The sequence below is a fragment of the Hemiscyllium ocellatum genome, chromosome 13, assembly GCF_020745735.1.
Source record: "Hemiscyllium ocellatum isolate sHemOce1 chromosome 13, sHemOce1.pat.X.cur, whole genome shotgun sequence".
In the NCBI taxonomy this organism is placed as follows: Eukaryota; Metazoa; Chordata; class Chondrichthyes; order Orectolobiformes; family Hemiscylliidae; genus Hemiscyllium; species Hemiscyllium ocellatum.
Window position 1 is genome coordinate 37,689,770 of NC_083413.1, and position 25,611 is coordinate 37,715,380.

Below are 25,611 nucleotides of genomic sequence, written 5' to 3' on the forward strand. Positions count from 1 at the left end.
AAATTGTTAAAAGGCACAAAAAATATCACCTTCTTTCATTCATTGTGTTCTGAGCCTCGTTCCCAGGAAATCCCTCACTGGATGGAGTTCACACTCCCATGTGATTCTCTTGGCTTTAATAACATGATTGTCTATTTGCATTTCAAGAAACATTTAACATACAGATGAGAAGCACAAAGTTTTCTCATTTGAAAATAAAAATGGCTAACAGTATACAATAAATTCATTCCTTATTTATCAATGTCACTAGAATAGAGGAACAAATGATTGATCATGGGTTGCTGAGCTGCTTTAAGGATGAATATGTCATCTGTCACCCATCCATACAACTTTTGCAAGCTCTTCCAAACTGAACTTCACGTAACAAATAGGATTCAAGCAGGTTATGACTATGTTCCTTCAAACCAGGACCAGAGGACATGAGGTAAACAATCACGAATTCAGCATGAAGAGCAAATCACAGACTTGCTGGTGGTGTTCAATATCCCTTAGTTTTCCTTTGATTAACTGCACCAAGCACTAAATCTGTTGAGTGTGCTTAAATTAGCCATTTTTCTTCACTGGGCTTTCAAATGAAGTACTCAAAACCCCAGATTGAGCAACTGAAGAAGACATCATAGCATACTGTATCTCACATGCATTCGCTGTCCACTGGCATATGCAATGCATTTAGAAAAGGTCAGTCCAATGATGGTTTGGCATTCCAGCTACTTTTCCCCTTCTTTCGGCCTTTTAACTTCTCTCCATCTTCATCATAATATGAAGTCAGATCTAAAGATAAAATAGATACTTAATGAAGTGGAAAAGAACTGCTGGAGGTAACATTTAAAGGTGCCTAAACAAAAAAAAATGAAGCAGATCATTATTTATGACAGATTGCATTTCAACTCTTCCAGAGTTCTTTTTCATTCACAACACCTCATCAAGAGAAACCACTGCCTCCTATATGATTTCAAAGGCATTTATGAATTAGATGAACAGTCTGTCTTGGCCAGTCTATAACAGCTTAGACATCTCATAGATAGATCAAAGAAATTGCAATATGGTTTATCCTGCAGGCAGTTTTGCAAAGCGAAACCACAAGTTCCATTTCTTCCTTTTTGCTTCCACTCAAAGGAGTAAAATATGAGAAATTCAGCAATTAATAAGATTAAATATCAGCTATTCACTGGACCCTTAAATTTATAACCAAAGTTATTGGTTCCCTGCTTATTTCTGAAGGATGATATACATGGAACACCCAGAAATACATTTTAATAAGTTGTTGCTCCATAAGTGCTAAAGCAAATAAAAAGCTATGTTTGGGGATTAATTTTAAAAATTAAATAAGAGCCTTACATTCATTTTAGGTTCCTCTATCTCATTGGTACATTCCAGTGTGTCACTTGTCATGTAATAATATTGTTTGCAACTCAGAATAACAGGCTACGCGGCAGGATGGACAATTGAAACGGCTTATTTTCTACACACAGGTCACTCTCTGTTTTGTCCTATTTTGGCTGCTTGTTAACTTGGACATTACTTAGATCATTTTCTGGGTCATAAAATTAAATACTGACATCTAAAAAACTGTTTCTGTGAAATGGCTTTTATCCACTTTCACAACATTTTTATGGTAGTCATGGGTGATCAGGTAAGACTCTTTGGGCCTGGAAGACAGAGAGGTGCAGCAACAAAGAGCAGGAACAGATGGGGAAGAGGGAGGAGTTGGGGATTCCATAGGAGGTCATACCCAAATGGATCTTCAGGGATTCCTTCCTATATGAATGTTGTGGAGGAGCCACATTTCAAACATCTTCACTTCACAAGGAGGTTATCATGGAGCCATGTGACTTGTTCCAACCACAACTTACATCTCTAACAAAGGCAGAGGCAACATCACTCATGACTTTCCAGGTCATTGTGGTTCATCATTTAACACAACTGGCCTTCCCAAGCTATAGTCAGCGTAATCAGTGATGTCTCACAGTTTGTAGTTCACCACTGTGACAGAAGGTTATTGAACCTTTTGATACCAGAAAGAATCACTACATCATACTGTCCATACATGAAGTGAACATCAGCTTTTCTATCTATTGCAAGCTTCCTCAGGGTGCAATGTGCAGTGGACTGCACCCACATTCACTTGCGTGCTTTCAATTACCAATCTGGCACTTCTAAATCAAGCTCCCTTAATGAGGTTTCAGAAATGTCTACCAGGATGGAATGCTTTCAAATCTGCTGAATGTTACCTTCACACTCTGGACAACATTTATGTTGTTGCTTTATAATGTTCTCACATGTCAGTACTGGACACTTCTCTCGTTGGCACTTTGTGGACCCTTCCTAAAACGTCAAAATAAAACACAATTATTTGCTATCATATTCTTGCACTGTTTGATAGGTTACATCCGTGATTCCACTCTTATTCTTAACTGCATGTCGAAAAATATTGTTATCAAGAAGTCAGACAAATTGCAGATTTAAATTTGGCTCCAGAGAGTTAAGTATATAGTTAGTGTAGTACTGAGGGAGCACTGAATGTTTCCACAAGCTGTCTTTCAATTAAGATGTTAATCTGGGATCCCATTTGCACTCTCAGCTGAGTTTAACTGATACTACAGAATTATTTAAAGAGTTACTCATTTCTCCCCTGGTTTTCACCAAAACAGATGATCTTACTCATTGCTTTTTGTGGAATCATGCTGAGCATTAATTAGTTCCTACATTTCCCTCACACAACAATGACTACACTTCAAAGTACTTCATGGTCTGTGAACTGTTCTTTTAAAAATGCCTATTGAAAGATATTTTTCTGTACATTTTCTAAATAAATGTCAAAAATAATATATAATGGGATTGCATTTCAACTAGTTTAGAAACAGTTAAATGTTTAGAGCATTATTAACCTCTGGTTTTCTTTTTTCTCTTAGTTTACTTGTCTTTGCTCTCTTGAAGATAGGCACCAGCTAAAGCAAAGAGTCAGCCCTCTCCAAAGTTTCTACCAATACTGCTGTTAATGAACAGGAAAGAGGTATGGCGTGGTAGCTCACTGGTTAGCAGTGCTACCTCACAGTGCCAGAGATTCGGGTTCAATTCCACCCTTGGTCTGTGTGGACTTTATACATTCTCACCTTGTCTGCGTCGTTTCCTCAAGGTGCTCTGCTTTTCTCACACATAGCTCCTTGAAAGTGAAGTCGCAGGTAGATAGGATAGTGAAGAAAGCGTTTGGTATGCTTTCCTTTATTGGTCAGGGTATATAGTACAGGAGTTGGGAGGTCATGTTGCAGCTGTACAGGACATTGGTTAGGCCACTGTTCGAATATTGCTTGCAATTCTGGTCTCCTTCCTATCGGAAAGATGTTGTGAAACTTGAAAGGATTCAGAAAAGATTTCCAAGGATGTTGCCAGGGTTGGAGGATTTGAGCATAGAGAGAGGCTGAACAGGCTGGGGCTGTTTTCCCTGGAGCATCAGAGGCTGAGGGGTGACCTTATAGAGGCTTACAAAATTATGAGGGGCATGGATAGGGTAAATAGGCAAAGTCTTTTTCCTGGGGTCGGGGAGTCCAGAACTAGAAGGCATAGGTTTAGGGTGAGAGGGGAAAGACATAAAAGAGGCCTACGAGGCAACGTTTTCACACAGAGAGTGGTACGTGTATGGAATGAGCTGCCAGAGGAAGTGGTGGAGGCTCATACAATTGCAACATCTAAGAGGCATTTGGATGGGTATATGAATAGGAAGGGTTTGGAGGGATATGGGCCGGGTGCTGGCAGGTGGGACTAGATTGAGTTGGGATATCTGGTAGGCATGGAGGGGTTGAACCAAAGGGCCTGTTTCCATGCTGTACATCTCTATGACTCTATGACTATGGGCAGATTAGGTGAATTGGCTGTGCTATATTGTCCGAAGTGTGTAAGCTAGGTGGTTTAGCCATGGGGAAGTTCAGGGCCCTAGGGATGGGTGGCATGCTCTTTAGAGGGTTGGTGTGGACTCAAAGGGCCAAATGGCCTCCTTCCACACTGTAGGGATTCTATGACCTAAAAAGGTACAAGAGTGGCTCTGTTATTGATTTCCTCTTCTTTTCAGCAATAATGCTCTGTTATTTTGTATTTCCTGACATTGATATGGCTAATCTCTGAAACTGAAACAATGTCCTACCAATCCAGTCTGACACTGTAGAGTGATGCTGTAATATATCACATTGTCTTACTTATTATTTCAAACAAATGTTGCTCATTATTGAACTAATTTACTGAACTAACAAAAAGCATTCTTGAAGAGCTTATTGTATGGAACTTTCATTATAATTATTCATAAATCTGACAGAAAATTGTAAAACTATAATTCATTACCTTACTTTTGAAATAAATTAAACAAATATAAACCTTTGATGAAACATTTGCATTTTCATGAATTCTCCAGTAATAACTCAACATTTCAAGCAATATCAGCACTTTTGATGTGGTCTGAGGCATATGATTCTTAATGTTAAATAGAATACCTACATCACACCAGCAAGTAATGCATTTCATTTCCCCAAACGGAGGAACTTCGGGATGCCATTTATTATTGTTCATGTATGTATGACGCCCAAATTTGCAGGGCCTGGGCCCATCAGCCTGCATCATGTCTGTGTGGTCAAAAGGGGCAATCTCTGTAACTGTGGTAAAAAAGCAAATTTCAGAAGAAAGTTCAGGGTGTCTATCCACACAAATGTACAGTTTATTCTAGACGGGCAATGTATGTGGGTACTCCGGGGCATGTTTTGTTATGTTGCTGATGTTGCCTGACAATCACATTCGAGCAAATATTCATTCAGAAACCATTAAACGGTTTAACTTGATTAATTTGGTTCTCAGTAGATAGGTCCATTAAAATCTTTTATTAGAACTGTAATAACAGATCAAAAGTAACTTATCAGCTATAAAACATTTTGAGATGTTCTGAGTTTGCAAGAAGTTATACATAAATGTAAGTCTTTTTCTCGCTTACAAAAAGCTGGTAGAAAATTAAATCTACTAACCTGGGCACTCTTTGCAGCAGTCTGATACATTCTTTCTAACAGGTTGGCTACATGGTAGATGAGGACATTGAACCTTCTCACAATGAACCTCCCCAGTAGCCCCCTATGTACGAAATGTAAAAATATATTGATATTAAATTAATATAATATAATTCATTATATAATAATTGACACATATCAAAAACCTTCAAATATAATTTGAATTATTTTGCTGCTTTTGTAATAAAATATTTACTTACACAGAATACACACTTGTTCATTTCATTTCTAATTAATATATTCAAAATGCTGCTTACCAGAAATTACTTGAAATAGCCCAATTTTATTTTCTAAAAAAATTAATGTACATTGCCACACATCAATACTCCACGGACATACCCTAAATGGAGTACTGAGATATAATTTCTAGGGCTCCTGCACTTCCTTTAACTACTTCAGGATCCCAGGTTGTAGCCTAAGGGTCCTGGTATTTTGTCTTAATTTACATAATTAAAATTTTTTTAAAAATCCATTTCAATATTGCGCATTGTACTTTCAACTATCTTCATGTTTCATTATATCACCAGCATCCTGCACTTTAGTAGAACACTGAAACACTCTTGACAAATGTAAAAGAGGTTCCTGCCATTCTTCCCTGAACATGACAGCAGCTGAACAGGAGCAGCTCAAAAGAACGACCTCACCATTATGTTCACTCAGTAGATGTTGCTGATGTCAGAATAATTGGTAAATTCATTAACATCTCCCTTTAAAATATTCTGAAGAACTTTTATTAATTGGAAAAATCCTCATCTGATTTATGTAAGTTTATAAGAGTCTGCAGAGGGCTCATACCTTACAAGTGCACACTGCACATTTCACATAGCCAAAGGGTGGTACAAATGGATGCCAGGTTGTCCCAGCAGGATGCCATTTCTTGTCCCCATCAAAATAGCAACCTGAAATATAATAAGTTGGATCATTTATCAGAAGAACTGGAGTTTCATTTGGTCTCTCCATGATCACTGCAAAACTACAATAATGGCTATTAATATTATTCCTAGTGTATAGCTCTTTAAATTAAAACTCCTAGAAATGGTTGCTGAAACTTTCTAGAATTAATTGCAGAGTCTTTTTCTCCCAACTTTGCAAATGCATTTGCTTTGCTCTTCTTGTAAAGTAATCCCAGGGTCATGAAGCATTGCTGCTTGAATGTAATGTCAACTAGGCAAAAGTGAGGACTCCAGATGCTGGAGATCAGAGTCTAGGTTACAGTGGTGCTGGAAAAGCACAGCAGGTCAGGCTGCATCTGAGGAGCAAGAAAATCGACATTTCGGCAAAAGCCCCTCATCAGGAATGAAGGTAGGGAGCCTCTGGGGCGGAGAGATAAATGGGAGGGGGTGGGGCTGGGGAGAAGGTAGCCAAGAGTACAATAGGTGGATGGAGGTGGGGATGAAGGCGATAGGCCAGAGAGGAGGATGGAGCGGATAGGTGGGAAGGGAGATTGGCAGGTAGGACAGGTCATGAGGAAGGTGCTGAGCTGGAAGGTTGGAACTGGGGTAAAGTGAGGGGAGGGGAAATGAGGAACTGGTGAAGTCCACCCTGTCCTACCTGCCAATCTTCCATCCCACCTATCCGCTCCACCCTCCTCTCTGGCCTATCACCTTCCTCCCCTCCCTTATCCACCTACTGTACTCTTGGCTACCTTCTCCCCAGCCCCATCCCCCTCCCATTTATCTCTCCACCCCGGAAGCTCCCTGCCTTCATTCCTGATGAAGAGCTATTGCCTGCAAAGTCAATTTTCCTGCTCCTTGGATGCTGCCTGACCACTGTGCTTTTCTAGCACCACTCTAATCTAGACTCTGAATGTAATGTCAGTCATGTAATATGTTCCCATTTCCTACTCTAATGCTTGGGTCATTGCGAAAATGTATATGAATAACAAGAGTATTTACTGCTGGAGACTGACTTGATTCTGCCCAGAGGGGGATCAAGAAGAGAGGAGGGTGGCATGTGTACTGCACCTTCCCCTCAGAGTAGTTAAGAGATTCACCATGTAGAACTACAACCTAATGTTGCCCATCTGCTACCAGTCCATGACACTACCCTTTGGGACTCAGAAATATTGACCAATTTCACAACATATTTATTAATCAACAAATTAAAATATACATTGGAAAAAATATTCACTGAAACAAGGTCAAAAGAGGAAGTAGGAGGAATTCTGCCCACTGCTCATGGTGCCATGGAATTGTTTCAATGATGAGGACAGTATGTCAAGGGCAGTCTTCTCACACTGTTGCCAGATAAAGGCTACTTGAGGAACTCTTCCCATTGGCATGAGGGGAGACTTCTTAGAGAAACTGACGGCCACCCTGCAGGCTCCATATGGGTCACGACAGCCTCCTAGAAGTAAACGTTAACCCCACTAACCAGTGAACACCCCTTCATTGGGACTTACTTATTCCCCTTAAGGTTCCAGGGTGAGGCCAGGTATTATCCCAGAATGGCCACTGCTCCTGCTAAACCAGAAGAGCAGTTAGCCCTCTGATTGGCTGGCTGCTCTAGAAGCTGAAAGGATAGGTGCCCCAGTGCCAAGTGGTTAATTGGTTATTGGTCACAGAATAGGATCAGGACTTCTGAAAGAGCTGAGGCTGGTTTGACCTCAGGTTTCTGGCATGCATACTGGGTCCCCGATGAAATCCTGCCCAGGGAGTGCTTTGCAGTAGATTAGATTAGACTTACAGTGTGGAAACAGGCCCTTCGGCCCAACAAGTCCACACCGACCCGCCGAAGCGCAACCCACCCATACCCCTACATTTACCCCTTACCTAACACTACGGGCAATTTAGCATGGCCAGTTCACCTGACCCGCACATCTTTGGACTGTGGGAGGAAACCGGAGCACCCGGAGGAAACCCACGCAGACATGGGGAGAACGTGCAAACTCCCACTGTGCCACCGTGCCGCCCACAATTTTAACAGCTTTGTAATGATTATTTTGGTAACGTCACTACATTATAAAACAGTGATTGGATGGTAGTAAAGAATGTTTAGACATAGCAAAATAAGGAACTACAGAAAGTTAGCCTGATATCAGTCATTGGAGAAATGGTAAAAGTTATTATTAAGGAGATGATGATATGGCTAACAGGTTAAATAAAGGGGGGAGTGAATGGAGTTTATCAGCTTTTTCAAAAGATATTCAGTACCACATAAAAGATTATTACACAAGATAAGGGCTTATGGAGTTCGAGTAATTTATTATCTTGGATAGAGGACTGGCTAATTGTCAGAAAGCAAACAGTACAAAGTAATAAGCATATTCAAGATGGCAAGCTGTAACTAATGGGTTGCCAACAACCTCTGCTATTTACAATGTATATGAATGACTTGGATGGAAATGCTGAGTAATACATTTAAGATTGCTGAGAACATAAACTAAGTTGGATTGCAAAATGGGCAGAGGACACAATGAGGCTGCAAAATGATACAAACAGCGTTCAGTGGGTAGGCAAAGAATTGACAGATGTAGTATAATGCAATGAAATGTGAGTTAATTCACTTTGATGGAAGATTCGGAAAGCAATACATTTTTTAAAGTTGTGAGGAACTTAAATGCTAGTGTTCAGAGAGATATGGGTGTTTACACACAAGTGAGACAAATTAGAATGCAGGTGTGGCAAACAATTAGAAAGGAAACAATTGTCCTTTGTCCCAAGGGGATAGAGTACTGGGCTTTAATGAGACCGTACTTGAGTACTGTGCACAGTTTTGGTTTCCTTAGCTAAGGGGTTATTCTTGCATTGAAGTTTAATAAAAGTTCATTTGATTGATTCCTGAAATGCACAAAGAATGGAAGGTGATTTAATTAAAATTTATAAGATTCTAAGGAGGGGGCTTGACAGGACAGACAGGGTAGTTGTTTTATATTGTGGACAATTTAGAACATGGGTCTATAATTTTAGGATACGGACCATCATTTAAGACTAAGATGAGAAGAAAGCATTCCATTCAGTAGATGAAATATGTTTGGAATTTTCCACCACAGGAGACTGGGAACGTTCATTGAGCATCTCCAAAGCCAAGGAAATTACATTTTTGGACTCTAAGGGAATCAAAGATCATGGAGGTTGAGGGGAAGCTATGATTTTATAGAACACCAGTGTAGCTCTGACAGGTTGCTCCTATATCTAGTACTCTTATGTTCTTAAAAAAAAGATAATTCCACTTGTCTACCCTCCCAGAGTTCTGTACCATTTACTGCTTCAAACATTAATCCCCTATATTTCTCTACATTACCTCTCAGATTTTTTAACCAGTGCCTCAATGAATAGCAATTGTTTATTTAACAACAGCTTATCCTTGATTGTACAATTTATAACATCGTTTTATAATCAAATTATATTAACAGTTTACCTTCAACATGCTCGACTTCTGTTTTCTTTTCATCTTGTGTTTCTACTTTATCTGTCAGAATGATATTAAACAATACCAAAATCAAATAAATATCAATCTTACTACTACAGTGAAATATTCCATATTAAAAAATTTGGGGAGCTATGAAATGAATTACATTCCTTGGTTGTCATACCATTTTGTATTCATGTAGATTTCATATTTATTTCCCATGTGAGTTCACTGGGTCAGCAACATACGTCAATTGAACTTTGAATACTAAAATTGCAATAGTGTGAAATATAAAGTACTGAATTAAGTTGTAATCTATAGATATGCAAAGTAATTAAACTAAATCATGTTTTCAAATCTATGTGTACCACCATTTGTTTGACAAACTATTTCTTTCTTTGACTTTCTATTTGATGTTTTGAGTCACATGACTGCTTCGCAGCAAGCGTGCAAACTCTCCTATTGGATACAAATATTACCAAGGCTTTATTAAGATTAGATAGCCTTAAAATATATGCTGACACACGCACAGTTTAGACTTATTTTCTAAAATACTTTCATTCTAATTAAGTAAAAGCACTAACTGATTGCAGGAGAAACTCTTAGAATAACAAATGAAATAAATTGTTGGGCCGAAGGGCCTGTTCCCACACTGTAAGTAATCTAATTTATTAGATTACAAGAGTCCAGCTATTTCTTTTTCTTTGTTGAACTCAGCATTGACAGTTACTATTACCATGCACATCACTTCCAATTACTTTGACTTATACCTTTGCAAACAGGACAGCATTTATCGTCAACATGGACAATTTCTGAACAGTTCAGAGGAGCGCATATGATTGGGTCACATATTATAGTCCTTTTCTGAAATAGAAAGAAAATACACACAATTTGAGTGAATTGGGTTTGGCTAAATTGAATCAAAAAAATCAAAGCTAATTCTTTGCATCACTCAAGCTGACTTTCATTATGTCACCTGGCAACTGCAGATGGAGCATTTCCGGTCGTAGTCTGGTGCCCACTGAGACCCATGTGCTCGCTGTTGCCCTTCAAAAAAACAAGAATTTGGATCTTTCTTCAACTCCTCTGGATCAGGTTTAATTTCCTGAAAGAGACTTTCTTCATAATCAGGTTCTTTAGGTGTAACAAATCCTTTCGATTCGCACTGGTTTTGAATCAGCACCTAAAGAGAATGACAGTTTTAATAAGATCAACAATGATTTTACATTTAGAACCCTGTCATTAGTAGATACACAGATGGGCTTACTCAGTCATTTGGAATAACTACCTGGGTTTTATCCAGCTGATTGCTTCATTTAAATGTAGATTTTCATGGTGAGATATTTCAGTGATCATAATACAAAATAGAGCCTTTGTGAAATATGTCTACACTACCTTATTATCCATAATGCATAACTGAGTGACTTTTGCAAAAGCTATTAACCATGATTCAACAGAATTATTGAAAATTGTGCTAAAGTTTAAGAAAGAGTCAACAACTTTTTAAACATTGTGGACACTTATTTAAGCTGATGTTCCTTTAATTTGCCATAGCAATGACCTTCTATACATTGTTCACATTTTCAAGAATAAATGTAATTTTTTTACATACCGGGCCTCGTATCTCTCCTTTGGGATTAAGTTTCGTGCTAACTTGTATAAATGCAGTTCCTCTATTAAGATGTCTTAGAAGATCAGTGCTGATGTCCTTTAGTATTCCTTGAGCCTAAATAACCATAACAATTCATTAGATCTATTGTGAAAAATATCAGTATGTCAAAGCATGAATAATGATTGGCTGTGATATTATTGAAGTTTAAAAATGTCACAAATTAACTATCCAAACCCTAGATTGATGTGAACATTATTTTGGAGAAAGGAAATGTGAAAAACAAACAATCAAAATATTTAGTAGTGGTTCATGTCTCATTTGAATGTGGGCATATAGAAGTAGGAGCAATGGTCATTAAAACGGGGGGTGAAATGAAGTCTAGGGCCTGCTCTTTTAGAAAAGGTTGAAACAAACAGGGTTCTGTTGTCACTGAGAGTTAATATAAAAATCTGCTGGAATACTTTGATTGCCAGACAAACAACTGTAGGGAACAAGAAATTCCCAATTGTTGATATAAAGTCAGTAGAGTCCTTTGCAGACATTTTCCAAGGGTTATAATGTCATTATGAATGCTTGGTTGAATTTAAAAATCTGCAATTACCTTTGCAGGGTGCTCTGGGTTTACAGTTTAATAAACATTTTAAGTATCAATCTCTGTGAGATTGGAAATTGTTTTTATAAGGATTGAGTCAAAACGTGTGGTACTGGAAAAGCACAGCAGGTCAGGCAGCATTCGGGGAGCCGGAGAATCGATGTTTCAGGCATAAGCACTTCACCAGGAATGTAGGGGGAGGGAAGGGGGCTGAGAGATAAATAGGAAGGTGGGGGCGAGGTAGCTGGGAAGGGGATAGGTAAATGCAGCAATAGGTAATAGGTCGGAGGGGTGGGTGGAGGGCATAGGTGAGAAGGAAGATGGACAGGTAGGAAAGTTCAAGAGGGCGGTGCAGAGTTGAAGGGTTGGATGTGGGATGAGGTGAGGGAAGGGGAGATGAGGAAACTAGTGAAGTCAACATTGATGCCTTTTCGTTGGAGGGTCCCAATGCAGAAGCTGAGGGATTCTTCCTCCAGGCTTTACCATAAGACCAAGGCAGGCCTTGTAACCAACTTGACTCAACATTCACATGCCAATGGGCTATCTAGAATCTGCTTCCAGGGTTGTGGAACTGGCTTGATCTTATTCACACAATCCTAGAATGAAAATTTGGTCAAATGGCTCTCTTTAAACCAAGGTTGGTTGGCTCATTTGGGGAATTTTCAGACTGACCTACCCACCTCGGTGGCAAAAATCCAGGCCATTATGTTTGCAGAAGCTAAAGTGATATAGGAAGAAGATAAGAAGCCAAGGTCCAGCCACATTATAACAGAATTAGAATTATAGTTAGTGATATAAGATAAATGAGACATACATTTACTTTTGAAGTGGAATAGTCTTTTTATTTACATTTCTTCTACCTTCTACTGAAGGTGTTCACCTGTGGCTTGGTGTGATTCTTCAAGAACCTAAAGATCTTCTAATCTTTGTTTACTAATGCGAGAATCTTTACAGAGTCTTGGCAATTAAGGACAAAAGGGTAACTAGGGAGAGAATAGGGCCCCTCAAAAATCAGCAAGGTGGCCTTTGTGTGGAGCCACATAAAATGGGAGAGATACTAAATGAATATTTTGCATCAGTATTTACTGTGGAAAAGGATATGGAAGATTTGACTGTAGGGAAATAGATGGTGACATCTTGCAAAATGTCCAGATTTCAGAGGAGGAAGTGCTGAATGTCTTGAAATGGTTAAAAGTGGATAAATCCCCAGGACCTGATCAGGTGTACCTGATAACTCTATGGGAAGCTAGAGAAGTGATTGCTGAGCCTCTTGCTGAGATATCTGTATCATCATAGTCACAGGTGAGGTGCCAGAAGACTGGAGGTTGGCTAATGTGGTGCCACTGTTTAGGAAGGGCAGTAAAGACAAGCCAGGGAACTATAGACCAGTGAGCTTGACCTCAGTGGTGGGCAAGTTGTTGGAGAAACTCCTGAGAGACAGGATGTACATGTATTTGGAAAGGCAAGGACTGATTTGGGATTGTCAACATGGCTTTGTGCGTGGGAAATCATGTCTCACAAACTTGATTGAGCTTTTTGAAGAAGTAACAAAGAAGATTGATGAGGGCAGAGAAGCAGATGTGATCTATATGGACTTCAGTAAGGCATTCGACAAGGTTCCCCATGAGAGATTGATTAGCAAGGTTAGATCTCATGGAATACAGGGAGAACTAGCCATTTGGATACAGAACTGGCTCAAAGGTAGAAGACAGAGGGTGGTGGTGGAAGGTTGTTTTTCAGACTGGAGGCCTGTGACCAGTAGAGTGCCACAAGGATCGGTGATGGGCCCTCTACTTTTCATCATTTACATAAATGATTTGGATGCGAGCATAAGAGGTACAGTTAGTAAGTTTGCAGATGACACCAAAATTGGAGGTGTAGTGGACAGCGAAGAGGGTTATCTCAGATTACAGCAGGATCTGGACCAGATGGGCAAATGGGCTGAGAAGTGGCAGATGGAGTTTAATTCAGATAAATGCGAGGTGCTGCATTTTGGAAAAGCAAATCTTAGCAGGACTTATACACTTAATGGTAAGGTCTTATGGAGTGTTGCTGAACAAAGAGACCTTGGAGTGCAAGTTCATAGCTCCTTGAAAGTGGAGTCGCAGGTAGATAGGATAGTGAAGAAGGCATTTGGTATGCTTTCCTTTATTGGTCAGAGTATAGAATACAGGCGTTGGGAGGTCATGTTGCGGCTGTACAGGACATTGGTTAGGCCACTGTTGGAATATTGCGTGCAACTCTGGTCTCCTTCCTATCGGAAAGATGTTGTGAAACTTGAAAAGGTTCAGAAAAGGTTTACAAGAATGTCAAGTTTGGAGGATCTGAGCTACAGGGAGAGGCTGAACAGGCTGGGGCTGTTTTCCCTGAAGTGTCGGAGGCTGAGGGGTGACCTTATAGAGGTTTACAAAATTATGAGGGGCATGGATAGGATAAATAGGCAAAGTCTTTTCCCTGGGGTCGGGGAGTCCAGAACTAGAGGGCATAGGTTTAGGGTGAAAGCAGAAAGATATAAAAAAGAGACCTATGGGGCAACGTTTTCACACAGAGGGTGGTATGTGTATGGAATGAGCTGCTATAGGATGTGGTGGAGGCTGGTACAATTGCAATATTTATGAGGCATTTGGATGGGTATATGAATAGGAAGGGTTTGGAGGGAAATGGGCCAGGTGCTGGCAGGTGGGACTAGATTGGGTTGGGATATCTGGTCAGCATGGACGGGTTGGACCTAAGGGTCTGTTTCCATGCTGTACATCTCCATGACTCTATGACTCTAAGACTCTAAGTGCTTCATGGCTCCAATCTGTTCTCAACAAATATCTAAACTGATTATTCTTGCAGCCACTGGATCTGGGTTTAGAACGTCAGCTAGTTTAACTCTTCCAATAATGCTCGGTCATTATTAATACCTCAACCACTGCCCCAATTGGGATCAGCAAATGTAGAACTAATCAGGAATCAAAAGAATAATTTAACATATTAGTTACATACTGTTACTGTTGTTGAATAACATTCTGAACCTCATGAGAATTTTGCCTCCAGTCAAATCTCCTCTCTCCCAACTGCATGGTTACATGGTCTTTCCTTTAAAAAGTAAAATACTATTTAAACAGTACTGTACCTCTGATCCATAAAAACCTTTAAGAAGGCGCTTGTGTTCTCCGCTATTATCATCCATTTCCCCAATCTCAGCAAATCCATGGAGATGTGCATTAATTGTAATATCTTCAGCTTTGCTGAGCCCTGACACAACTATCTCATAATGCAGGTGGCAATGTTCATCCAAGGATACCCACGCATGTCCTGCTGAACCAGTCTTAATAGGGGGCACCACAAATTGTCCAGCTAGAGGAATTGGAAGCTCTGTGAAGGACAGTTTTTAATGTTAGTACTTCAAATTGAATTTAATCACCAACAGTTTGAACTTTGCAATTTTTATTGTAGTGCCTACGACCTATCACCAGAACTAAAATCAGGGCATGCAATCAGTAAGCATAAAACAAAAGAGACCAAATTCAGCAATAGAAAATGCAGAAAGGAATTACAAGAATGGTTCCCGAGATGAAGTATAATGATTTGTTTGGAAAAACTGGGGTTGTTCCCCTCAGTGATGTCAGAAAAAAAGGGGATATCTAATTGAGGTGTTCAAAATGATGAACAATCCAGAGAGAGAAGACAGGGAGAAACTGCTCCCATTATCAGAAGGGCCAAGAATCAGAGAACACTGGCTTAGAAGTGATTGGCAAAAAAACACCAGAAGTAGCAAGAGGGAATGCACTTTTATGCAGCGAGTGCTTAGAATCAGGAACACGATGTTTGAGGAATTCAATATTAGCTTTTAAAATGGAATAGGATAAGCAGTTGAGGTGACAAAATCTAATGGGCAAACAGAAACAGCAGGAAACTGAGCTTAAGTAAGTTGCTCTTGCAAAGAGGCAGCCCTAGCTCAGTGGGCTGCAAGACTGTCTTCTGTGCTACAATGATGCCATATTCTATCAACACAGCACAGGTTTTATGATATCTGAAAGAAAAGCACAGTAATGTTTTGGTTGTGATCTCAATCAAAACTGATTACTTAAGAGAACCCTTTACAGGTTCATGAAGAGACTTCCATAACCATATCAATTCTGACTTGTCTGAGTACACAAATCTGCCTTCTTTTAAGAGTTAACTGTGTGCTATGTAACACAGTAGCACTTCAAGGAAAGATAATACATTCAACAAGTCACTGAAACCTACCATCTGGTTCCTGATTGTGAGATAATAGCTCTGAAACATCCTTACTGACAAGAATTCATTCAGCCCATGTTTTAACATGTCATGTAGTTCTCCTTCACTTCTCCCTGCTGGTAACCTCGTTCCTGTTTCCATCATCTTCTACTGAAAATGTTTTGCCTAAATCCTTTGTTTCCTTCTGACATCCTTAACTTTGAGCTGTTTTCCCCAAAATGGGAACTTTTCTGAAATTAATTCTTCCTTATCATGGAAAAATGTAAAGGTTCAAAGGCATCTTCTTCTTGTTCTTCTCAAGACAATGAAGTCTCAGGGTGGAAGGGAAAGGGGAAGGAACAGGAAGTATGATGACAAATAAAAAGGAAAGCAGCAGGTTAGCATGTGTGCAGGATGGTTTAAGTACAAGGCAGACTATGAAAGAAGGAAAAAGGAAGAATAACTCAGGAGATATTATTAGAGATGTTGGAAATCACGAGGGTAAGAAAACTAGCGTAAGGGCACTTTACCTGAATGATTGTAGCATTCGTAACAAGGTTGATCAATTAACAACACAAATCATCTCGAATGAATATTATTTAGTAACCATGGTTGCAGGATGGTCATGACTGCGAGTTAAATATCAGACTATTTGGAAAGACAGACAGGAAGGTAAGGGAAGTGGTGTAGCTCTGATATTCAAGGACGACATCAGGGCAATGCTGAGAGATGATATAGATTCTATAGAGGATAAGGTTGAAACCATTTGGAGAAAATCAGAAACTCTAAGAAGGAAAAATCATTGACAGGCATTGTCAATAGGCCACCAAATATCACATTGGGGTGGGCAATAAACAAAAAAAACTAGTGCCTTTAAAAATGGTATGGCAATTATCATGGGAGATTTTAATCTACAATTGGTCAAATCAGCTCGGTCAGGGTAGCCTTGTGTGTATAAGCATAGTTTTCTTAAACAGTATGTAGTGGAACTGACAAGGGAGCAAGCTATCCTAGATCAGGTCCTGTGTAATGAGACGGGAATAATTAATGACCTCATAGTTAGGGATCCTCTTGGAAGGAGCGATCACAGTATAGTTGAATTTAGAATACAGATGGAGCATGTGAAGATAAAATCTAATACCAGGCTCCTGTGTTTAAACAAGGGAGACTAAAATAGAATGGAGGAGGACTTGGCTAAAGTAAACTGGAAACAAAGATTTTATGGTGGGACAGTTGACAAGCATTGAAGGGCTTTCAAAGCAATATTTCAAAGTGCTCAGAAAAAGTATATTTCAGTGAAAAGGACGGTCTGTAAGAAAAGGGGTAATCTGCCATGGATGTCTAATGAAATAAGGCAAGCTATCAATTTGAAAGAAAAGACACTCAAAATGGCCAAGATGAGCAGGAAATTAGAAAATTGGGAAAACTTTAAAGGTCGACAGAAAGCCACAAAAATGGCTATAAATAAAAGTAAGATAGAACATGAGAAAAAAACTAGCACAGAATATAAAGACATATACCAAATATTTTTATAAATGTATAAAACGACAAACAGTGGCTAAATAAACATTGGTCCTTTACACAGGATGAGAAGGGGCACTTAGTTTTGGGATATGATGAAATGGCCAAGGCATTGAATAGGTATTTTGTATTGGTCTTCACAGTGGAGGACACTAATAATATGCCAGTAATTGGCAAAGTGACGAAAGTAGGTGAGGATCTAGGAACAATCATTATTACGGAAGAGGTAGTGTTGGGCAAGCTGATAGGGCTAAGGATAGACAAGTCTCCTGGCCCTAATGGAATGTATCCCAGTGTACTAAAAGAGATGGTGGAAGAAATAGTAAGCACCATTGTGGTAATTTTCCAAAATTCACTGGATTCTGGGTCAGTTCCAGCAGATTGGAAAACCAACAAATGTGATGCCACCGTTTAAAAAGGGAGTTCAACAAAAGATGGGGAATTATAGATGGGTTAGCTTAACCTCTGAAGTGGGGAAGATGCTTGAGTCTATTATCAAGGAAGAAATAACAAGGCATCTAGACAGAAATTGTCCCTATGGGTTCATGAAAGGCAGGTCATGCTTAACAAATATTTTTGGAATTCTATGAAGACATTATGAACAAGGAGGACAACAGGGAGCCAGTGGATGTGGTGTACCTAAATTTCCAAAAGGCCTTCAACAAGATGCTGCAGAAGAGGCTACTACATAAGATAAAGATGCATAGTATTATGGGTAAAGTATTAGCATGGATAGAAGATTGGTTGACTAACAGGAAACACAGAGTGGGAGATAAATTAATGCTATTCTGGTTGGCATTCAGTAACTAGTGATGTGCCTCAGGGATCAGTATTGGGATCGCAATTATTCACTATTTATACAGATGATTTGGAGTTGGGGACCACATGCAGTGTGTCAACATTTGCAGATGACACGAAGATGAGTGGCAGAACAAAGTAAGCAGAGGACTGTGAAACTTTCGGGTAAAAAATGAGGTCTGCAGATGCTGGAGATCACAGTTGAAAATGTGTTGCTGGTTAAAGCACAGCAGGTTAGGCAGCATCCAAGGAATAGGAAATTCGACGTTTCGGGCATAAGCCCTTCATCAGGAATGAGGAGAGTGTGCCAAGCAGGCTAAGATAAAAGGTAGGGAGGAGGGACTTGGGGGAGGGGCGATGGAGATGTGATAGGTGGAAGTGCTGAGTTGAGGGAACCGACTGAGACAAGGTGGGGGGAGGGGAAATGAGGAAACTGGAGAAATCTGAGTTCATCCCTTGTGGTTGGAGGATTCCCAGGCAGAAGATAAGGCGCTCCTCCTCCAGCCGTCGTGTTGTTATGTTTTGCCGGTGGAGGAGTCCAAGGACCTGCATGTCCTCGGTGGAGTGGGAGGGAGAGTTAAAGTGTTGAGCCACGGGGTGGTTGGGTTGGTTGGTCCGGGCGTCCCTGAGGTGTTCTCTGAAGCGTGTGCTGAGTTGAGGGAACCACCCTCCTAACCTGCAATTTTCTTCCTGACCTCTCCGCCCCCACCTCACTCCGGCCTATCACCCTCACCTTGACCTCCTTCCACCTATCGCCCCTCCCCCAAGTCCCTCCTCCCTACCTTTTATCTTAGCCTGCTTGGCACACTCTCCTCATTCCTGATGAAGGGCTTATGCCCGAAACGTCGAATTTCCTATTCCTTGGATGCTGCCTAACCTGCTGTGCTTTAACCAGCAACACATTTTCGACTGTGAAACTTTGCAGAGGAAATAGTGACTAGGCAAAGATCTGACAGATGGAATACAATGTTAATAAATGTGAAGTCATCCACTTTGGGAGGAGTAGCAATGAAAAGGATTATTACTTAAATGGTAAAGGTTGCAGCATGCTGCTATGCAGAGGGACCTGGGTGTCCTTGTGCATGAATCACAGAGGGTTGGTCTGCAGTTACAACAAGTAATTGAGAAGGCAAATGGAATTTTGTCCTTTGTTGTTAAAGGCACTGAGTTTAAAAGCAGGGAGGTTATGTTGCAGCTGTACAGGGTACTGGTGAGGCCACATTTGGAGTACTGTGTGCATTTTGGTCTCCTTACTTGAGAGGGGATATACTGGCACTAGAGGGGGTACAGACAAGGTTCACTAGGTTGATTCCGGAGATGAGGGGGGTTGGCTTATGAGTAGAAAGGGATTATATTCATTGGAATTTTGAAGAATGAGGGGTGATTGTATAGAAGCAAATAAAATTATGAGGGAGTAAATAAGATACAAGTAGAAAGGATGTTTCCACTGACAGATGAAACTAGCACAAGAGGGCAATTTCCTCAAAATTAGGGGGAGCAGATTTAGGACTGAATTGAGAAGGAATATCTTGCCCAGAGGGTTGTAAATGAATAGAATTCCCCGCCTAGTGAAGTAGTTGATGCTATTTCAGTAAACATTTTTAAAGCTAAGATAGATTTTTTTTAACAATAAAAGAATTAAGGGATACGGTGAGAGCATGAATAGTGGAGCTGAGTCCACAAAAAGATCAGCCAGGATCTTATTGAATGGCAGAGTAGGGTCGAAAGGCTAGATGGCCTACTCCTGCTCCTAGTTCTTATGTTCTTAATCTTTTCTCATAACTTAACTCTGAATTTAGAAAGGAGAAAATGAGGTCTGCAGATGCTGCAGATCAGAGCTGAAAATGTGTTGCTGGAAAAGCACAGCAGGTCAGGCAGCATCCAAGGAACAAGAGGTTTGACGTTTCAGGCATAAGCCCTTCTTCAGGAATTTAGGAACTCAACTTGTAGCCCTTCCTACTACTATAAAGTAATATAATAATTTTAAGTTATTTGTTTCATGCAGGAACATTTTACCCCAGATACCCTCTCACCAAAAGCAAACATAACTTCAAAATAATCTTTTTTGACTTCCCAACTCTGAAACTGAAGGGTTTCTTTAATTTCCAGAGTGAACTGCTGAATGCCAAACGATTTGGGATATTCGTTTTTGTTAAAAATACAGTTGGCAAATACTTTGCAAATTCACCAAAGTACTAAGTTTCCTTTGTCTGTTATTTAAAACATATTACCATTTAATTCAAAAACAGAAGTTGCTGGAGAAACAGCTTGGATGAAACACCTGACTCAGAACGTTAACTCTGTTTTCTCCCCACAGATATTGCCAAAATTGTTGGGTTTCTCCAGCAATTTCTGTTCTTGTTTCAGATTTCCAGCATCCACAGTTCTTTGTTCTATTTTACCATTTAATAAGTTGTCAACATTCTCACTTCGAGTCATAGAATCAAAGAGTTACATGGAATGGAAACAAACTCTTTAGTCCAACTGTCAACACTAACCAGGCATCCCAATCTGACCATTTACCACATTTAGCTTACTTCCCTCTAAACCCTTCCTATTCATGTACCCATCCAGATGCCTTTTAAATGTTGTAATTGTACTAGCCCTCACCAATTCCTCTAGCAGCTCATTTTATACACGCACCATCCTCTGTGTGAAAAAGTTACTCCTCAGGTCCCATTTAAATTTTTCGCCTTTCACATAAACTTACCTGCTCTAGTTTTGGCCTTCCCCATCCTGGGAAAAAGGCCTTGTCTGTTTACCCTATCCATGCCCCTCATGATTTTATAAACCTCTATAAGATCATCCCTCAACCTCAAAAGCTCCAGGGGAAAAAGCCCCAGCCTATTCAACGCATCCCATAACTCAAACCCTTCTGTCCCATCATGTCCTTAAAAATCTTTCTGCATTGTCTCAAGTTCAACAATATCCGTCCTATAGAAGAGCGACCAGAATTGATCAAGGCATTCTAAAAGGTTTCTCATCAATGTCCTGTATTCTTTTACTCAAACTAATTACATTGCACTTTCTTGTATTAATTGTTTCTGCCACCTTCTGCCCATTTACCAGCCTGCAAAGCACCTTTTGGGTTATTGCACATTGGCTATCGGCATTGACATCTATAGTCTTCCATAACTGTCCATTTCCAAGTATTTTTAATAGAAGCTTCAAATGCAATGACATAGATTTGTGGGACTCCAATGAAAACTAGTTAGCACTTTAATATCCCTGGATGCACCACGTCCCAATTGTTGACTAACTTTTGCCCACTCTCAGTGCAGTATGATGCTTAACCCACGTATCCAGGGCGGACATAAAATTAATCAGAGTGTGCCATGTGCGATTGTATAAAATATCATTACAAAATCCAAATTGATCATGATAAAAATAATAATGTCTTCTATTCATCAGAATTCTAACCTCTCATTAGAAATCCAGTAAATTAGTTAAAAGAGTTCTACCCTTTCTGAACAAGTGTTAATCAGCTTCTGCACTTGCATGTGATGTCTTGCCAAAGCCTTGAATATTATTTCCCATAATCAAGGGAAGGCTTTCTAATCTGAGGCTACACTTCTTGCTAGTTCTTTAAAAAAAAATCAAATGCAGAAGATTACAGCATTTTTAGTTTTAAAAAATTCAAAGGTAAATTTTATACAAACATATATTTATGACAGAGATCCTGTGATTTTCAATTTTAAGAAGACTGAAATCATAGGTTTCCTGAAATAAACATATTTTTGTGTAAAATTTCACTGAATATATTCATTGTTTTGAATCCATGGCCATTAAGTAGCCATCTAGCTGTCCATTCTCAACTGAACAACTGGAAATGTTTTCAAATATGGCTTCATCTTCCTTACCATGGTATCTTGCTTGAAGACCACTATAGAGTAAAGAATTGATTTGTCCTCTTAGCTCCCCATCTTCATACTCCTTTGTTGCAACATTGATAAAAAGCTCATTCTGTAACAACATATGAATGTCTCTCGCATTCAGCCTATCACTGACTCCAATTGCCTAAAGTCACAAAAGAGAAAGTTAGAATTAAAAGCACCAATAACTGTTAATCAATGGCCGCACACTCTTTTCAAAAGCACTTACAAAACCATTCCTGTAGTCAGAAGTTTGGTCATGCAAAATATTGCGTTTGTTCTTGCGCCGAGGTTTTGTTTCAATTGTGAGTCCTATGACTTCACTGGCTGTACCAGCTACTTGTACCTGTTGTGGAACAACAACGTGCCATGATTATTTTCAATAACTCTTTTACATGGTTATAATCAAATATCTGCAAACATCTTCAATTTTTGAAGAATAAATAAAGTGAATACAAATTATCTAGGATAGATTTCTATAAGCAACAGGAAATACATTGCAAACCAAAGGGAGAATCTGTGTCATCAGAAAACTGTTTTTCAATTATTTTCATGCTGCTTCTTAGACAAAAAAAAGAACAATATATATATATTTCTTTTTTACCTGGAATTCTAGAGTACCATTATCATGCAAAGTAAATTTCGCTGAGCCAACAGCACCAGTTTTGGTTGGTGTAAGAGCATTTCCACCTGATAGTACACTCTGAATAGCTGATGGAAAGAGTTAAAATCAGTTTTTCATTTAAATCAGAGCGAATACCTTCAAAGTTTGAAATACAACATATACAGAAGAGTACTATACTAGAAGATTGTTTAAATGCATTGGCCTAACTTGAATCATGAAAGAATTTTTAAATTAATGTTCATTAAATAATAACTCATGGGGGTAAGCTTCTGTGAGAGCAAATTGTTCTTCCTGTTCTTTGTTCTTCTGCCAACCTTCATTCATTCCTTAAAGTTTGGTATTGATGGAGAGATCCATCCTGCAGTATGGCCAAATCATTCTCCAGACTTTCTCCCATGGAAGGAGAAAAATTTTGAATGATAATCAAAGTTAGGATTCAAGCTCAAAGATCATTTTTACACTGATTATCAGTTTGTTTGTTTACAAACATGAATTAATATATTTAAATACTAATTAATTAATTCCAAAATGCATTAGAATATCAAAAATACTACATAAATACAAGCAAAAAAATGAAAGAACCATGGTTGCTGGAAATCAGAAATAAAAATAGAAATTACTGGAAAAAATTATCAGGTCTGGCAGCATTTGTGGAGAGAAATCAGAATTAATGCTTCGGGTCCAGTGACTCTTCTTCAAAAAGCATACCTTTCTGAAGAAGGATCACTGGATCCAAAATGTTAACTCGGATATAAATGCAAGCCCTTTCTTAGTGGTGGGCATACAGATTAGTGTCTTAATTTCTTCAAGGATACATTTACACTAAAGAATGGTAAAAAAAGTTACTTTATTTTGGGACTAATGATGGGAGCCAGCTTTGTGGACAGACACATCAAGAGTCTCTAAAATTTTCCAAAGTGCAATATCAAAGCAACTATTAATAACAATGAAAACCTAGGGTCAGGACCCAAACTAGTTCAAATGGAAAGTTGTGAAAGGCTCTCTCTACTGCAGGAGACTCACATATTAAATCAAAAACATTGAACCTCTGAAGAGTGAACAGAAGATGGTGATGAGAATTGTATGAAGTGGTACTGATCTTCATTCCAACACATCCTGTTAAGGTTCAGACAGCAAGGTTTGATTTTAGCTTATTAATTGGATTAGATCAGTCCACTAAATACATTATGTGGGATGGATAGAAATTATAGGATGATAGTTCATGTCCAATAACACAATTAAGTTAGGTGTCAGTAATCATTCCTATATCTAGGCCCCAGAACAGACTTCTGTGAATATGGTGAACATGATGAGCAATTGTTACAATTATGTCTCCAACTTTATAAGGTATTGTAAATTATATAACTTCCATAATAAGTAACCATTATTATATAGTTTTTTAAAGATATAAATGACATAACATTTGTAATCTAAAGAGTGTCTAAGAACATGTGGAATTCTGTACTTGGTTGTCGTAACTTTGACTGGAGAGCTTCAAAACAATCTGGCAAAACTATGCAAATGGCCTTTACACAATTGACTTCCAAAATCTTTCCTTTCAGGTTACTGTAGACTTCAGTGGGTCACCAACTGCAGCACTTCACGTATTAAGTAATTTCCAATTAACTAGATTTTCCACTTACTATCACATGTTTTCTTGCCTGTGATGAATCCTGAAATACGATTTGGATTTCTGTCCTCAGTCTCCAGGGCAATTTCTAGCTGGCCACGTGAAAGCAAGAACATCTCTTTGTTACTGAGATCAGTCAGCACTTCAGCAAAATCAGTGTCCTGTGTGAAAGGAAAAAGATATTTTTCTGAATTTTGTATATAATAATAATATTATTGTGGATTAGGTCTTTGCATGAAAAACAGAGGTTTTTTAAAGCATTGCCTTAATAGCAACAGTCTTACATATCATGTAAACACTCAGACCAAAAATGACCTCAATTACTAAAACTAGATCAGTGCAGCACCAAAACCAGGTTCAATCTCAGGGTAGACTTTTGTGCTACTACATTAGAGCTCTGATTCTCATTGTGAATCAATGGAGTGAATAGGTGAAGTGCACGCTGAGCAGGAGTAGACACAGGGCTACTGAGTAAGTGAAGTAATATATTTGGGTGGTTGCATTACCCAAAACACTACTTAGGTAGTATCTCCCACACATCCTCCTCCTCTAACCAAAAAAAGGTTCTGTGTGCCGGATCGGATAGCAAATAGTTTTTCTTTCTTTCTTTTTCAAGTCTGGGAATTTTGAACAGTGGGAATGGTGGTTAGAGTAATTGAATGCTCCTCCTGCAGAATGTGAGAGGTGAGGGTCACCCCAAGTGTCCCTGTTGACTTCCTCTGCGTGAACTGCAGCCAACTCCAGCTCCTCAAAAACTGCAGTAGGGAACTGGAGCTGGACTGGGTGAACTTCGGATTATTTGTGAGGTAGAGGGGTTTATTGACAGGGGTTACAGGGAGATAGTCACACCTCAGGTGCAAGAAAAAGGCAGGTGGGTTACAGTCAGAGGACAGAAAGGGAACCGGCAGGCAGTGCAGGGAATGCCTGTGGCTGTTCCTCTCAATAACCAGTATTTGTTTTGGATACTGAGATTAGATTCCCTACAGTGTGGAAACAGGCCCTTTGGCCCAACCAGTTCAAACCAACCCTCTGAAGAGTAACCCACCCAGACCCATTTCCCCCTGACTAATGCACCTAGCAGTATGAGCAATTTAGCATGGCCAATTCACCTCACCTACATATCTTTGAACTGTGGAAGGAAACTGGAGCATCTGGAGGAAATCCACGTAGACACGGACAGAATGTGGAAACTCCACACAGACAGTAACCCGAGGGGCGGCACGGTGGCACAGTGGTTAGCAGTGCTGCCTCACAGCGCCAGAGATCCGGGTTCAATTCCCGCCTCAGGTGACTGACTGAGTAGTGTTAGGTGGGGGGTAAACGTAGGGGTATGGGTGGGTTGCGCTTCGGCGGGTCGGTG

At 39.5% G+C, this 25,611-nt stretch overlaps 1 protein-coding gene across 1 annotated transcript in view; it reads right to left on the reverse strand.

Annotated features, from left to right (window-relative positions):
• Positions 1-679: 679 nt before the first annotated feature.
• The window catches only part of chrd (chordin), a 39,437-nt gene continuing 14,505 nt past the window's right edge, over positions 680-25,611 (reverse strand). The window contains exons 10-23 of the mRNA XM_060834448.1: positions 24,265-24,412; positions 22,601-22,707; positions 22,226-22,342; positions 21,985-22,141; positions 14,718-14,959; positions 11,005-11,118; positions 10,369-10,575; positions 10,163-10,256; positions 9,402-9,452; positions 5,838-5,941; positions 5,004-5,106; positions 4,486-4,634; positions 2,232-2,325; positions 680-771 (exon numbers count right to left, since the gene is read on the reverse strand). Of these exons, the coding sequence (XP_060690431.1) occupies positions 680-771; positions 2,232-2,325; positions 4,486-4,634; positions 5,004-5,106; positions 5,838-5,941; positions 9,402-9,452; positions 10,163-10,256; positions 10,369-10,575; positions 11,005-11,118; positions 14,718-14,959; positions 21,985-22,141; positions 22,226-22,342; positions 22,601-22,707; positions 24,265-24,412 (1,779 nt within the window). The remainder of the gene's footprint in view (positions 772-2,231; positions 2,326-4,485; positions 4,635-5,003; positions 5,107-5,837; positions 5,942-9,401; positions 9,453-10,162; positions 10,257-10,368; positions 10,576-11,004; positions 11,119-14,717; positions 14,960-21,984; positions 22,142-22,225; positions 22,343-22,600; positions 22,708-24,264; positions 24,413-25,611) is intronic.